Source organism: Pagrus pagrus (genome assembly GCF_965226575.1).
Source record: "Pagrus pagrus genome assembly, chromosome: 3".
Taxonomy (NCBI): Eukaryota; Metazoa; Chordata; class Actinopteri; order Spariformes; family Sparidae; genus Pagrus; species Pagrus pagrus.
The window spans coordinates 3,043,676-3,060,351 of record NC_140187.1 but is presented as its reverse complement, the minus strand read 5'-3'; the positions used below and the strand labels follow the sequence as shown (position 1 = coordinate 3,060,351).

Here is a 16,676-nt window from a genome sequence, read left to right as displayed (position 1 = left end):
TATTAAGTAAAGGTTAAAAACATCAGCTGCAATTCATCCAAATGATGTTTATAAATGAACCATACAGTATTTATTATTAACATCAATTACAATAAACAATTGCTAATAAGTCGTTTATAAAGCGTTTCATTGCTTGTTAACAGTGAAATAACTGTTAAATAAAGTTTAATTAACTATGAATTTGCCGTTTTTAATTATATATAATTGTTTATTTTAACGATGTGATAGATTTTATAAAGTTTTACCAAAGAAATAAATGTATTAAGATTTTCAAAGACCCAGAAAAGGACACGACCTCAGTGACCTCGATGGTAGCGTCAGCCCTGTATGTAATATCTCATCAAACATAAAGCCCTGCTCCACCCACCACAAACCAACTGAAGAAACTCGAGCAGGACTCGAGCTGCTACATATTTTTTATAATCAACTCGAGTTCAGACAGAAAGTCAGAATTCTGGTTCCAGCTTCTGAAGGAGGAGGAAGGAGACAACGCGCGCACACGCACGCACACACACAGACACAATAGTGAAGACGCCACATCATTATAGAGCATCAACGAGAGGAACAAGCTCCATAGTTGTCGATGTCCTCTGAGGACTTCACCACACTGATGATGTCTCTATGTGACGGAGCTTCACACGCTCCTCAACACCCTGACTGCTTCATCACAACCTGTTTCTGCTCCTCAGCCTGAAGCTGCGGCACTTCCGGTACAAACCTTTCAGAATAAAAGCGTCATCACCAGGCCTGCAGCTGTCATATTTTGTCTGGGTGTCGGCCCACTGAGAGGAGGGAAGTAACGAAGTACAAATACTTTGTTACTGTACTTAAGTAGATTTTCAGGTGTCTGTTTTTTTTTACTTTTAATCCATTAATAACAAATATCTGCAGGTGAATTTTGGCAATCTTGGACATTATTTTTGAACTTTTGACTCTAGGGACATATCGTGATATCAATCTAACACGGCAAACAGACATGATACCTTTCTGAAACCCTTAACATGTTTTAAGTTCACACCAGAAGAAATAATGTACATATCATACCCAGAGGAGATATGCCTCATCCATCAGTGAGCATTGTGCCAAAGAAAAATAAAAAATGTGTCTGAATTTGTTTTGATAATCTGGGACACTTAAAATGTAGGTTTGCTAAACTCAGTATCACAATTTTTAAAGCATTATAAATAATGACATGGACTGAAAGCTAAATTTAACTAAACTACACCAGGATCAAAGGATGTAAAAGAACTTTTAAGAACTAATGTGAATTGTTCTTGTGATTAAAGGAGCAATTTGTATTAAAGAAAACTATTTTTATTAATTTTTTTTTACACAATATGCAAATCACCCTTAACTTTCCTAAAATAATACTTAATAGTTGTATTTGTTGATAATAATAATAATAATAATAATAATAATAATAATAATAATAATTCCATAACTAAAAATGTTTGATAATGAATAAGTTCCATGTTGGAATAAGTCAATATGAGCAGATTTATTGTGATGTTCATCTCTTTTACGACCTTTCCTGAGCCCAGTTGGCTCCATGTTGGTGTTGGTGACGTGTGTTGATGATGTAGTTCACTGACAATTTAACACAAAACTACATGAGGTTTTACTTTATTAACAACAAACTGAGACTTTCATGACTTCACAAGAGACACAAGGCAAAGTGCTTTACAGGGGCATAAAACTACACTTAAAGACATTAAATTAGCATTTTAAAGACATTTAAAACAAGTAGGAAGACACCAAGAAACAAAACAGTTTCCACTATCTCCCTCTGACAGTGACTTTCCACCATGTTAGTCATTCACACTCCTCTCTACTACCGAGTTTATAGTAACACAACACTTGTCTCTACTCCACGTACATTACACCTCCTTCAGTATGAAACCGGCTCGCTGAAGTAGTTTGAGGAATGTAAACGTTACAGTACTTTTTATCCAGAAAGACGCAGCTCCCCCGTTCACTTTGATGTGTGTACAGTCCAACATGGCGGAGCGTTAACGCGCCACAGCTGACTGAGCGTCACTAACCTCCAGTGTGAGTGTCCGCAGCAGCGCGGAGTCTCCACTTCTCTCTGTTACTGATGGACTCACTCAGAAGACGTTTTTAGGCTGGAGGAGGTGAATATGATCTGTGTTGTTGTTCAGTCTCCTTCTTCTTCTTCTTCTGATTTTCCTTCTTCTTCTTCTTCTGATTTTCTTCTTCTTCTTCTTCTTCTTCTTCTTCTTCTTCTTTTCCTTCTTCTTCTTCTGCTGATTTTCCTTCTTCTTCTTTTCCTTCTTCTTATTTTCTTTCTTCTTCTTCTTCTTCTTCTTCTTCTTCTGATTTTCTTCTTCTTCTTCTTCTTCTTCTTATTTTCCTTCTTCTGATTTTCTTCTTCTTCTTCTTCTTATTTTCCTTCTTCTTCTTCTTATTTTCCTTCTTCTTCTTCTTCTGATTTTCTTCTTCTTCTTCTTCTTCTTCTTATTTTCCTTCTTCTTCTTCTTCTTTTCCTTCTTCTTCTTCTTCTTCTTCTTCTGTTCCTTCTTCTTCTTCTTCTTCTTCTTATTTTCCTTCTTCTTCTTCTTCTTCTTCTTCTTTTCCTTCTTCTTCTTCTTCTTATTTTCCTTCTTCTTATTTTCCTTCTTCTTCTTCTTCTTCTGCTGATTTTCTTCTTCTTCTTCTTCTTCTTCTTATTTTCCTTCTTCTTCTTCTTCTGATTTTCTTCTTATTATTATTATTTTCCTTCTTCTTCTTCTGATTTTCTTCTATTATTATTTTCCTTCTTCTGATTTTCTTCTTCTTCTGTGGTCAATGGCAAGAGTAAAATACACCTTTAATCCCGCTTGTGCCATGAACAACATATTTGTCAATGAAAAACATTTTTTCAAGACATTAAAATCGCAGTTTATTATTAATAAAGTAAAATTTCATGTACTTTTGTGTTAAAGCGCTCAGTGAACTACATCGTCTCATCAACACACGTCACCAACACCAACATGGAGCCAACTGGGCTCAGAAGAGCTCGTAAAAAAGAGAGTTGGTTCTGGTTCAGTTCTGTGAGCAGCTCTACAATGTTAAAGTTACGAGACGACGTCACTAACGACACTGTTGGCTGTGTAGTCTTTATAATGACGTCTGATATTTAATTAGTTTAATGACAAACTGAAACTTTACTGACTTGGAAAATTATCTTTTAAACTGAAAAACATCATATGAGAGATTCATGACACAATTCAAACAGGATCAATGAATTATTTGTCAAATGTACTTGTTGAAGTCTTCTGAAAGCAGCCTTTGTTTGTCAGAGTATTTCATCAGCCACAGTTATTCAGTCAGTTCTGTGTTTCAGCTAACATCACCCTTCTTCTCCAGAAGAGAGCTGTGTGAGGCACAAACACCAAACACACACTCAGACACACACATCTGCAGCAGTAATGATGCCACAACAACACACATCACAATCAGCTCTCCATAAAAGTGTAAAACAGCCTCACTGAGTGTGTTTGTCCTCCTGAGATTCCTCCTGTCATCATTCAACCTGACACACAAACAGAAGGAGCTCAAAACACTTCAGTCAAACAGCAGCAGGTGGCGCTAATGTCTCTGACAGGTTTCACTTCCTGTGGCTGCTTGATGAAGAGAGACACCTGGTGCAGAGCAGCAACAGGAGATGTTTGGTTTGCATGAACAGTTAACGCTCCAGCTGTGAGAATAAATAAATGATAGTAATTAAAACATGGAGCTGTTTCTCTCTCAGATGCTTTGACCTCATCAACAGCTGTTACCTCTGGCAGCAGAAGATCAAGTCCCTGTTCTCAATCCTGCTGACAAAGTCCTGAGAAGAAGCAGCCGTCAGCAGGTCTGGATCATGTTATCTCCTCACAGACTCAGGCCTCGTCACACAGACATGAGGATTTCTTTACATTCAGCTGTAATCTCCATTCATGAAGCTGTCAGGGAGGTAAACTGTCTCTAGAAACTTGTTTTAAAGAGGATTTATCTGCTCTGTTGTCTCTTTGGTATCCTGACAGCTGCTGTAAAATACAGATCATCTCAGAATCACACCCAGAAATTAAAATCACTTTTATTTCTTTGATCACAGTTTGAACACAGAAACATCAGAAACAGTCACAACACACAGTTTTGGCATTTTTCATTTTTCATGGCAGTTTTATTCAAACGTTTGTATAGAAATGATGAAGCGCTGCCTGAAGTGACCTGATACACTACAAGTGCATCATCAGTGAACAACAGAAACATACATGAACTCTGAGAGCCACAATTCAAACATCAGTCACCAACAGTAAACACTCAGGGTCCAGTTTATCAGGGACACCCGGCTCAAACTAAAATATGAATAATAAAAACAGTTGCCAGAATAAGACACAACAGTTCAACAGCTGCACAAACTGCAGCCTCCAAACTGATCATGAAGTCGAATCTTTAACAACAAACTGAACATTAAACCTTCATGAAGGAGGATTTACTGCACGACTGTTGTATCAGACTGCATTAGCTTCAGCTGCTGCACCTAATAAACTGGACACTGAGTGTAGAGTTCAGTGTGTAAATGGACCTGACAGACTCTGGATCAGAACCTTAACAAGTACAAAGAAGCATAGAAATATAAAAAATAAAATAAGCCTTCATAAAAATAAAATGTTCCCATGGTAAATCATAATTATGAGATAGAGTTTTTATCTCATAATTCTGATTCTTTTAATGAATTATGTCGATTCATTTTACTTCATTTTCTCATAATTTTGAACTTTTCATTTACTAATATTGACGTTTTATGTCATAATCTTTACTTCTTTTATCTCATAATTCTGATTTAACATGGAAATATTTTTTGGGCCAGATAATGGTCCAATAATACCAACAACCAGAATATAAAATATAAGTCACATTATATTTACTTGTAGCTACAAAGTGTTCACACTGACTGACAGTGTTAACAGCAGGCTTTAGTTCAGTGAAGTCTGATGGTTTTAAAGCACATGTGGAGCTCAGTCAGGAGCTTTAAGCGCTACAAGCAGTCTGATAATATTTGGTCAATAGACGGCATTTATACAGCACTGCTGCCCTCATTCATCCATTCACTCACTCACTCACTCACTCACTCACCGATGGCAGTGAGCTACCATACAAGGTGCTGGTCTGACCATCGGGAGCAGTTTGGGCTTCAGCCTGTTGCTCAAGGACACTTGGACATGTGGACGGGAGGAGCCGGGGATCGAACCAGCTACTTGTGACGGCACTTTTTGGTCCGAGCCCCTCGGCTCTGAACACTTATATAAAACTTGGACGGTCTTGTTCTGGTTTCATTAGGTCCCTAATGGCAGGATTCTGTGTCCTACACTTGACTTGGACACTATTTGTGACTGAGTGCTGTGAGATAAAGGCGAGGACTGTATATGTGTATATTTTGTATATTAATTGTAAGTTAGCTCGTTAGTTGAGGGAGCAGACATGCTGTGATCTCACTGTCTATGATCTGGATGAGGTTCAGGACATGAGGACGGTTCAGGGAGAGATTGTTGCCGTGGTAATGGGACATAGTGATGAAGGCAGAATGAGCTACATGCACATCGTCACCCAAACAACCTTCCTTTGCTGCCATCACAACTATCTGCTTTACCACAACCCCAATCCTGACCTGAACCTCAGATTCATTTAAATGTTAAAACCAGGTTTTACTTCTCCACCTGAAATAAGTCCAGACAAGATATCCTCACCGTCATCCAGCATTGTAATGGTAATTTTAATTAATTGGGGTTGGGGTTAATTGGGCTCAGTTCAGCGTCTGTTTGTCTGTTGGTTCTGACTGGTGGTGAACCTGGATCAGAAGGAAACAAAACAAATTTATACTCCCAAAAGTCTTGATCCTACTCTGAGTGTAAATACACACAGAATGATTAATGTCAGAGAGGATAAAACAACTGTCAAGACTCTGAACATCAGATACATATAAAGAATGAGTTGTGGTGTCTGTTCATCATTAATATGTTGATACTAACCCTTCTTACAATTTAGTGTGATGCAACCCGTGACGTGAAGCACACATTGAAGAATAACAACACTAAGAAGAGTGCCAAGAATGTTATATAATATGTTGATACAATACTAACAACTACTTACCTCTAGGTATGCAGCATACAAGTATGATTACAACCACAACTAGAGCAACAATTGCAACAATCGCAACAGCTCCAGGAACAATCCATGCAGCAACAATCGCTCCAACAGACGACCCTGAAACAGATGAACAGTGAGAGCATCAGTCAGAGTGTCAGTGCAGATGATAAACAGCAGACTGGACCTCACAGCTCACACAGAACAACTAAAGGTGAGTCTGCTCCTGAAACCTGAACTTGTTTCACATGAAAACTCCACTGGGATGAATGTGAGCAGGAACAGTGATGTTAGCTCTGATCTCAGGTCCAGTTTCCTCCTGCTGGGCTCCACAGCTCAGAGGCTGCTTCTGGTTCTGGTCCCAGCAGTGAAGAAATAAATGGACTTAGTTACATTCATCACTTTGATCTGACAGTAAAAACACAGGATCATCTGATAAAATATAAAACTTCTTCACAACACTTTTACTGATACTTTTACACTTTTACTCAGGTGGACTTTTACTTGTAACAGAGTATTTTTACTTTGTGTTTCTGCTTCTGTCACTTCAGTAAAGTATCCGAGTACTTCTTCCACCACTGACTACTGTCCAGAAACATGAAGGTTAAAATCACTGTGAGCTTCTTGGTGCTGGTCGGCTCCACAGTTATTGGGCCTGATGGGAGCAGATCAACACACAGTCGCAGGTTTTATGAAGCGCGAGTCTGTTGAAGCTCCGACTATTAAACATAAATATACTTTAACTCATTAATAAAATAACAGAATCAATATTTAGAGATTCTTACAGACACATATAGACTGAGACACAGTTTCACATCTCTCCACACAGATGTTAAATAATATAATCAGAACAATTCTTCTGTCTCAGCTAACAAAAGCTCACTAAAGATCACAGCAGGATCCATGTTTTATTTCAGGAACATGTTGAAGAGTTGGATCATTTATGTTGCTGTGAAACATCAGGTTTGCTCATGATTTCTGAATCTGAATTCATCCTTCAGCATCAAATCCTTCAGGAGATCTCTGATCAGCTTCTGCTGCTTTAATAGTCACAATGACTACAATTATAAACTGATAATTAATGTTGGAGACTCGTAGTTACAGCCTGAATACAATGGTACTAATGACAAGTGTTAACTGTCCAGTAAAACTCAGTTCAAAGCCTCCATGATCTCATATTATTACAGGAACTATCATTGTGTATATTCAGAGTTAAAGTTTGCTCCTAGTTTTCAGTGTGAGTTCAGTTTGTAGTTGAGAAATAAAATAATAAAGTCATCAGTGAGTAAACTCTTCTCTTCCTGTCTGAGTGTCTTCATGCTGTTTGTTGTGTGATTCATGTGTAACTCGGCTGCTGTAACGCTGCAGTTTGTCACTGGGATTAATAAAGTCTCTCTCTAATCTCTCTAATCTAAACAGAGCTAACAGTGACGGCCTCTCTGACGGCTTCACTCTGCTGCTGCTGTGCTTTCTGTCTCCAGGGCTGCACACCTGTTGGGAGCTTCATCAGCAGCATGGGACACACCTGGGCCTGATGTGCTCCATGTATAGAAATCCTTCAGAACATCCCCACAATACTGATATCACTGTTGTGCATGTTTGGTCAAACATATTTTGATATTTGATTTTGTGGCTCCGTCCTAACATTTATGAAGTGCTTTTGAGAAGAATTCAAAACATTGAGTTACATATGGTATATCACAACAACTTTCAGTCTGAGCTCCTCAGTGGACCTGAGCTGGTACCAACATCATTCTTTATGTCACTGAGACAAAGATTTAGTGATGAAGATCCTGTGGCATCAGAACCAGAAGCAGCACCAGTGTGACTCGAGGAGACAGAGCTCAGATGTGTTTCTCTCTCAGTGAACACAGTTTCTCTGATTAATTAACTAAATGAACACATGAATCAAGTGTATGTGCTCATATTGTAGTCATGTATAATTACACACAGACTAACAAACACACTGTGGCCACTTTATTAGGCACACATTAATGATCTGATGCAATCCAACACAACTGTTCTGACTCAAACTTCACTTTTATGATGAATATAAAGTAAAATAAAGATTTGTGTGTGTTGCAGTTTGATACTATGAGATTCATGATGCACAAAACTTCTCAATGAGCTTCATAACTGTCCTCAGATGTTTCCTCTGAAACATATTTACTGTAAAGAGAGTGAGTGTAATACTGGGAATCTAACTGCGTATCACATACAGCACATATAGTGTTAATAATTAATAAACGTTGTTCATCGTCACAAAGACAATAATTAATGATGTTCATGCTCCTAAAAGGTGAATTCAGACTGAACACAAAGTTATTTTCTGTCTCTATTTAATCCTGAAAACTTGTTTATTCAACACAAACACCCAGTGTACAACCATCAGCATGTGTGTGTGTGTGTGTGCGCGCGCGCGTGTGTGTGTGTGTGCGTGCGTGCGTGCGTGTGTGTGTGTGTGTGATGTAAAACATTTGAAATTATTTACATGTTAAATCACAACTAGGAAGAATCTCACCTTGGATATACACAGGGATCACAGCAGCAATCTGATGGCTTTTTTCCTCCTGCGTAGCTACACAGCGATAGGTGTCAGTCTTGGTCACAGTAGTCTTGACAGTGATGTATGAACGACCCTCTCTTTCTGAGGTCTGTGGCTTCTCAGCAGGAAGAATGATATTATCACTGTCCTTCCACTCAACTGTAGGACGTGGAGTGCCACGAGCTTCACACTGCAGCAGCGCCTGGTCCTTTGTATGAGCAAGTATCTTGATATTTGGCTCTGGAGCTAAACCTGTGAACACATTATAAACAACAGATTATAAAGAGACAGTTTCAGCATTATTAATGTAACATTGGGATTTAGTTCATCCACACTCTGCTTGTATACAGTTTACAGTGTGAAGAGAAAAACACAATAAAAGCCTCCAGCATCATTTTATGGGACGATATTTCAAACATTTTAAACTGTTTCCAGTTTGAGGCAGACACACAAATACAGTCAACTTGTTAAACTGAACTATAAAGATTGTAATAAAATATAAAACATAGTGTTCAAAGGTAAACACACCTGATGTGTCACATGTTAGTGAGAACTACTTTAATTATGCTGCCTGAAAGAAAAATTAACCAGAAAGTTAGTTGAACTTCTGCCAAGAGAAGGTTGTGAAAGATTTAACTGGGTTGTTTTATTTATTTGATTTCCTGACTTATTTTGAATTGTCACAAGATGAGTCTGCATCTTTCCTGTGATACTAAAATATCTGTGATGCAATAAATATATTTTTTCTGAACAAAGAAATAAGAAAAAGTTATTTCAGTTTGTTTTAGAGCCAACTTAAAAGTTTTCAGTATATTTTAATGATTATAAAAATAATATAACAAACCTAGTTCAGTGTATCTTTACACTTAAGGAGGAAACAAAAGGCAACATTGAAGCATTCAGCATTTCCCTGATGGAACCTGATGAAGCTCTTTGTACCAAAACATTATTAAATTAATTCCTGATTGAGGTCAACAGTGTGCAGGAGTTGTTGTCCTGAGTTAGGGAACCTCAAAAAGACCAAATGATGGCTGCCGCTGTGTCAGAGCTCGTGTCAGGTGAAGAATATCAGGTGAAGTTTGATGATGACGAGTATATTGATGATGTCAGAGGCGTCAAATGTCACTGCTGCTTCAGAAAGAGCTTCTTTCAGCTCACAGCGAAACTATTTGATCATTACTGAGATAAAAAAGAATAAAAGGAATATTGTGATGTTGGGACTCAGAAGGATCGTGACATAAATATTAAACATGAAGTTAAAATTCATGAACCCAGAATGAACCTGGGACTAAACTACATTAATAAAGTAGATTACATTATTCTGTCACGTCAGTAAAAAGACTTCATATGGAGGCTTTTTGGGAAATGCAGTAATTAATTATTTTACTTCTTCATGTAATTAGACAATCTGAATAAAAGCATTAGATTAAATAACACACAGGCTTCTTGGACTTAAAAGATGTTGTTGTATAACTATAATATAATAAACGTGTCCACCTTTAAGTGACGAGTGATCCCAGTCAGTTCAACACAGAGAGGTTCAGGCCCACAGATGTTAGTGTTCAGACTGACAGGCCTGAGAAGACATTTACAGAAACACCTGCAGAGGTGGAGAGTGACGTCATCAGAATCAGGACTCACCTGCTTTTTCACCTGTTCTGTCTCTTAATGTTATAAGGTGCGGAGGATGCACGCGACCCGATATTTACGTGTAAAGTTAATAAATAAACATAAAACATATTTTCATGTTGACGACAGAAGTCAACACACACATATTACACCTCATCTGAAAGCTGACATGTTCGTTTTATCAACACATTTAGGAACCTAAGATAAAGATTTACGACATCACAACAGCAGCGTCTCACTTTACGGCAGTAAACAGTTAGCTACTTACTCGCTAGCCTGTGTAGCCGCAGTTAAAATGTATTTATAGGTGTAAAAACAGACATTTATAGACGAACAGCGGCTCGTTTTAAAGACAAAAGTCCACCCATTAAATCCAGCGCGTTTAAACGGAAGCGGAAGTTAAAACCACCACAATAAAAGTCGATTGTGTCCCTCGTTTATTTTTAGCGCCGCTCGTCAAACTTTCCAAACAACTTCATTTTAATCAATTTAAAGTATCGACAAAAGATTTGACCAATGATGTTCAGTATCTCTGAAATCAGTAAACGCCCCGGAACAAAACCAACCAATCAGCATATTTCTACGACCTAAAGGGACGAACCTAACGGGCTTTTAACTCCATCAGCCAATCACAGGACAGCATCTTTGCGCGAGCGCCACATGTGTGTTATTGACAGCTGCTCTCATCCAATGGTAAGTCAGCACCGTGAAAACACTCTGAGTCAGCAGCCAATTAAATTACCTGTGTGACCATATATGGAAGTGAGTGTTGTCGGACTTCCTGTGGTAGCGGGACACCCACATAACAGAGAAACTTTATCGATATGTTTAAGGAGACATGATTCAATGATAATAAATATGTAAATCTTTATTTAAACACTCACAACATCTTTTTATCGTCAACTTTAACACTGAGGGACATTTTTCAGCATCTTAAAGGGATTTATTATCATCATTTGGTAACTTTGGAGAAGTTTTAGAGAGCTCTGTGGACATCTGCTGGAGATAATCTGTACTGCACTTTCTAAAATATCTCAGCGCCTCTTCTGTCTGTCAGCCTAAAATTTGGTTCAGACATTTGAGACAAGTTGAGGGAGAGATCCTGTGAATTTCAGCCTGATGGCCCAGATTATAACTTATTCATTTAATTTAAAAAATGAAATGAAAGAAACAAACAAAATAAAACTTTTACTTTTTCTCTGTTTAATCATTCACCAGTTCAACTCTCTCTGAGCTTTAAATCAGATCAACACACCTGATAAACCTCAGAGTGTTTGCTTTACAGTGATGTAGTGGACATGTATCAGCTCCTTGTGGTCTTTGTATTATACAGTTTAAAATGAGTAAATATTAAGAGGCAGAGACGCACAAAATCAAAATGAACCCCAAGAGGTTAAGACTTGATCTGAAAGGCAAAACAAACACATGTTAGATTGTTTTGAAACAGACAGGTAATACTGTGTAAAAGTCATATTTCATCTACTAAAGACGGCTGAAATTTCATTGTACAGAGAGACATAATCTGCAGCGTGTCTCTGATATCAGGCATGTTTGATACAGAGGTCATCTCTCCAGATGTGGCTGCAGCTCTGTGGGCTCGAGGCCCTGCCAGATGTGTCTTCTGACCACTTAACAAAAGTCCATCTGGGACTCTTGAACCAGTCGCAGCAGTAAATGAGCGGACATCTTTAACTGTTTAATGAAAGCACTCACCAACAACAAGCTCAATGTTGAATGTTTGATTTATTGGACTGGATTCAAAGACACAACTAACCACCAAACTATCCTGTTCCTCAGCTGAACACACAGGTTGTTTTTAACTTTGTAATTCAAATATGTTCACTGTACTTTCTAAGGACATCAGATTAAAGCTTCACGTCAGAGGAATTATGTTTTTTAAACAGAATTATGTTTACTGATGTTTCTCTGATTTATTATTGGAGAAATCTGAAAGTCTTCAGCTAAGCTAACGGCTCTGTGAGGCTTAGCATGCTAACTAGCGCTGGGCTACATTTCAGTTTTATATTGTTATTGTGATATGAGACTAAACTGTGTATGGTCAGCTGATGATGTCATTATATCATGATATGTCATAAGAGCTTTTAAAGGCTGTATTACAGTAAAGTGATGAAGTTTTCTGAACTTACCAGACTGTTCTGTTTGTTCTAATACTTTAGTCATTATATCCACTTTTAATGATGATTATTGATAAGATTGATTGTTTAAGTATCAATAGTCATCTCTACAATATTGTCACAGTATTTATATAGAGGTATTCGAAAATATCAAGATATATCCTGAAAATATGGCAATATTATTTTAAGGCCTAATCGTGTGTTAGCATGCTAACATGTTGCTAACTGAAGCACCTAAACTGCAGTTCCTCAAATGGCCACTTGAGGCTCCAAAAGTGAGTCAATCCCCATAAGAGCTCATGTTACAATGTCCGACTTTACAGCAGAAATAAACGTGTAAAAAAACAGTTTTGGTCTCTCTACTTAATTTATCCCTTCATGACAACTGTGTGGAAGAGCATCTTTATATAACTCACTCATTTAAATTATATTCAAGGCTTAAAGTTAAACATAATCAGGGGTGTGGCCTCTTTGAGTGACAGGTACCCACGAGCTGTCTGCTGGGCTTCACCTCAGCTAACTGCCGTCACTGATCTTCACCTCCCGGCCTGATTGTGGTGTTGATGTCGTTCAGATCATTTTTAATGCAAACATCTGTGTCAACAGCTGTGCGGTTAACTGCACAAACAGACAAGAGGAGCGCAGGGACATGCTGGTGTTTCAGATCAATGACAGACAGCAGCTGGAGCTGTGGAGCTCTGGAGGAGACAGCTGTGGGCAGAGCACAGAGCTTCTGGAGGAATAAACCCCCGGACTCAAGGAGAGCACAGAGTTTGTTTTATAACCTTTTCAGATTAAAGCAACACTAGGCAGTTTTTCGGCCTTAAAATAATGTTTCTAAACTGTATGATGAGGGAAGCCAGTTGTTTGCTTTAAAGTCCCTGTTTTTATTGGATTGGAGTTGTATTTACGCCCCCAACAACATGATGTGCAGCTGAGCAAATCTGGCCAATTTATAGGAAATGAAAGCATGGATTTTAATTTAAACTTTGCCTCCAAAATGTATGTTTTTGACACATATAGTAGGTCATGTTTGTATATAACTCAACACTATGCCTGGAGAAACTGGTAAACAACATGTTATTTCAGTTGTATTGGGACCCTGAGCTCTTGAGTTGCTAGGATCTTTCTGCAAAGAGCTGTGAGATAGAATTTAAGTCAAACTGGTGTTTCTACTGAGAGAAAGGCCACACAGCCTTTGAGGATGATGAATGAATTGCATATTAAGTCTGAATAGAAGTGGTTAACGTTTATATCACTTCACAATATCACAACATTTGAAAATAAACCCAGGTGTAACTTGGGAAGAAAGAACCACCACAGCAGAATTTGTTGAAAATTAGTTTTAGTAGGCTAATGTAATCAGAGATGACAACAACACGCACACTTCACGTGAACAATAAAACCAATAACCAATAAAAAAACAGAAATCGCCCGTGCGTTTAATGCGCTCTAGGCTTATAAACATTTGAAAAGCAACGGTCATTGTCTGAGGACTGACGCTGACATGAACCAAGGAAAAAAAGAAGAAAAAAAGCCTATTTTAAATAGGGGGACTATATAGGACTGTACATGCTTTATTTATTGATTTATTTATTGTTTACGGGCGTTACTATGGAGACCGTTCCTGCTCGGCTCGTCCGATCGTGGTCAGGGAGCAGACTCGGGTTCTCGGTCTCAGACAGCAGCTTTATTTTTATTAAATTATAGCCTATCTGAACGTTAAGATACACTTTTTCCTCTCGACCGCTTCTACTCTCGCTGGCTCACCTCTCTCGACCACACACACACACACACACACACACACCGGTCTCATAACATGTAGCTCAGTAGAATTTATTGAAACACCCATAACGTAGACTATTTAGGTCGGTTATTTGCACTAAAAAAGTTGGGAAACCATGAAAGTTTAACATGTAGAGTTCAAATGAACTTTGTACAAGCCAAGTTGTGGCGCCCGCCATTCGTGCCTCACGCTCCCAGCGCCCCCCACAATGCCCCCGTTGAGAAACCCTATTATAGAGCATCAATCCAATCAATACTATCAATGTGTGCTGATTATCAGGGTACATGTGTGACGTCACAGCGTGCTGAGCAGGTATTTGTACACACTAAAGCAGGAAGCAGCTGATTCCAGCTAACACTCTAAAATGACATGCATAGCACGAATATTTAAACTGACACACAGAGAGCAAAACCTCTTCTCAAGTCTCCAAAGCATTAAACACATTCTCTGCTTTAGACACATTTTGCAATTCAAATTGGCACTTTTTAAATGCACTGAACACGGTTCTCTGCATAAGACACAACAATCTGACATAAAGTCACATGTCTACCATTCAAAATGACACTACATGAGCTAATTGGCCAATATATGTGCCACCTGGCCAAACAATTGTTAATTGTTACCACTTCAATCAGGAACAAGCACTAAAAGACCACAGTTGAGCAACACCAGTTTTTTTTACAACAACAATGGAAGACCTTGCCGACCTTGGACCATACAACACAGCCCAAACTCTCTCAGTTCTGGACAGACTCCACAACATTCTCACACCACCAGAGCGCATGAATGATGCAGACCATCAAAGAAACCGGTACGTTGTAGTATGGGACAACGAGAGCTTCCGTCGTGCAGCCCCAGTCCAAAACTGGCTTGCTGACCACCCTCCATTTCTCGTGCAATACCTCCCAGCATACTCTCCATTTCTGAACCCCATAGAAGTGTTCTTTTCGGCATGGCGGTGGAAGGTATACGACCGGCTCAGGGATGGATAAGGCACTCAAGGCGCTTCTTCCCTCGATGTCTGGCAAGGGAAGATATTGCCTGTGATGTGGACGAGGCGTTGTGGTCAGACCCAGCTGTCCGGCAAGATGCTGCCTAATTATTTTTCTTTTTTCTGCAATTTTCTTTTTCAGTTTGCTGTTTTGTGAGCATATTTTTGTTCACTCCAGTGTAAATATATCTGCTGTGCATATGTTGCACTGACTTGTTTGGTGAAAAATAAATAAATGTTTCAACAGCGTGTGTGTGTATCTGCAAATATTTCTGTGCATGTGAACAATTTGGACTATTTTAGTATTATGGCAAAGCATACTAAAGATGAGAGTGCATTTCATTATGCCCAACCGTGTGTAGCTGGTTAGACAAAAATCTGGTAATATGAATGAAGTGTGTGCCATTTGGTGCAAAAGTTTGATTTTGACAATGCTATATGTAGTTTTGGCTGCAGTGCTTCATTTTGCAGGATATATGAGGTATTTTGCAGTTTGGGTGTGTGGTTTTGTGAATTGTGTTAAGTATTTTGATGAAACCAGCCTAGTTTGCAAAATTGTGTTTTAGCAATTGGAAAAAAACTGTAACATCCAGCATGTTTCCACATTGTTCCGCTGTTCAGATGAAATAAAGTGAGAATTAAAAACTCTCAGTGAGTGATGATCAGTTTTCTTACCGTCTCCAGCAGCAGACGTTTCTCCAGAGCAGCTCAGCAGACAGAGACACACGAGAGGAACAAGCTCCATAGTTGTCGATGTCCTCTGAGGACTTCACCACACTGATGATGTCTCTATGTGACGGAGCTTCACACACTCCTCAACACCCTGACTGCTTCATCACAACCTGTTTCTGTTCCTCAGCCTGAAGCTGCGCCACTTCCGGTACAAACCACATATTTCACTATGACTAATGAAGTCTGCACTTTGTCTTCACACTAACTGTGTATAAAAAAATCAACTTTATAGCCTCAAATTCAGCTTCAGCTTCACTGTTCATGTGTAAAAGCTGCTTCTCTTCCTGACCTGGAGCGACCTGATCAGCAGCAGTGAAACATCTCTGCAGTTCCTCCAACACAAGCAAATAAAGATCCGCTCCAGACGTGTTGGAAGAAACAGGCTGTGATGAAGAGTGTAACTCAGCCCCCGAGTTTCATAGTCCACAAAACATTTCACACAAAAACACTAATGTTGAAGAAATCCCCAGCTTCCCTCCTCATATTCAGTCAACACAAACACCAAAGTGGTTTGTTGGAAATACAGTTAAAGGAACAGTTCACTCAAACAAAACAAACACTCAGTCATCATCTCCTCCCTCGTGCTGATGTAAAGTCAGGTGAAGTTTCATAGTCCACAAAACATTTCTGGAGCTTCACAGTAAAACTCTCCTCAACAACTGAAGTAGCTGGAGACTTGTTTTAAAACAGAAAAGCAACAGAAATAAAACTCCATTAAAACTTTGCTGA

General features: G+C 38.8%; 2 protein-coding genes across 3 annotated transcripts in view; both read right to left on the bottom strand.

Annotated features, from left to right (window-relative positions):
- Positions 1-2,055, bottom strand: part of LOC311254937 (zinc-binding protein A33-like) — a 36,137-nt gene extending 34,082 nt beyond the window's left edge. The window contains exon 1 of one of the 2 annotated variants that reach the window (XM_084349012.1): positions 2,043-2,055. The gene's annotated coding sequence lies outside the window, so the exon portion shown is untranslated. Of the gene's footprint in view, positions 1-1,942; positions 1,987-2,042 lie in introns of those variants that run through there. The other variant, XM_084349014.1, reaches the window with a different exon arrangement.
- Positions 2,056-4,097: 2,042 nt separating this feature from the next.
- Positions 4,098-16,068, bottom strand: LOC311254949 (uncharacterized protein). Its single transcript, XM_084349032.1, has 4 exons — positions 15,891-16,068; positions 8,651-8,926; positions 6,136-6,249; positions 4,098-5,833 (listed from the first exon to the last, which is right to left on the bottom strand). The coding sequence occupies exons 1-4, from the start codon at positions 15,958-15,960 to the stop codon at positions 5,763-5,765; spliced, it is 531 nt and encodes a 176-aa protein (XP_084205158.1). The 5' UTR covers positions 15,961-16,068; the 3' UTR covers positions 4,098-5,762.
- Positions 16,069-16,676: the final 608 nt, after the last annotated feature.

Excerpts from the sequence above, each read along its gene's own strand:
- LOC311254949 (XM_084349032.1), bottom strand. The coding sequence starts at position 15,960 with ATGGAGCTTGTTCCTCTCGTGTGTCTCTGTCTGCTGAGCTGCTCTGGA. Across the intron at positions 8,927-15,890 it reads AACGTCTGCTGCTGGAGACG|GTTTAGCTCCAGAGCCAAAT; the intron begins GTAAGAAAACTG and ends ATGTGTTCACAG. Across the intron at positions 6,250-8,650 it reads GATCCCTGTGTATATCCAAG|GGTCGTCTGTTGGAGCGATT; the intron begins GTGAGATTCTTC and ends CATCTGTTTCAG.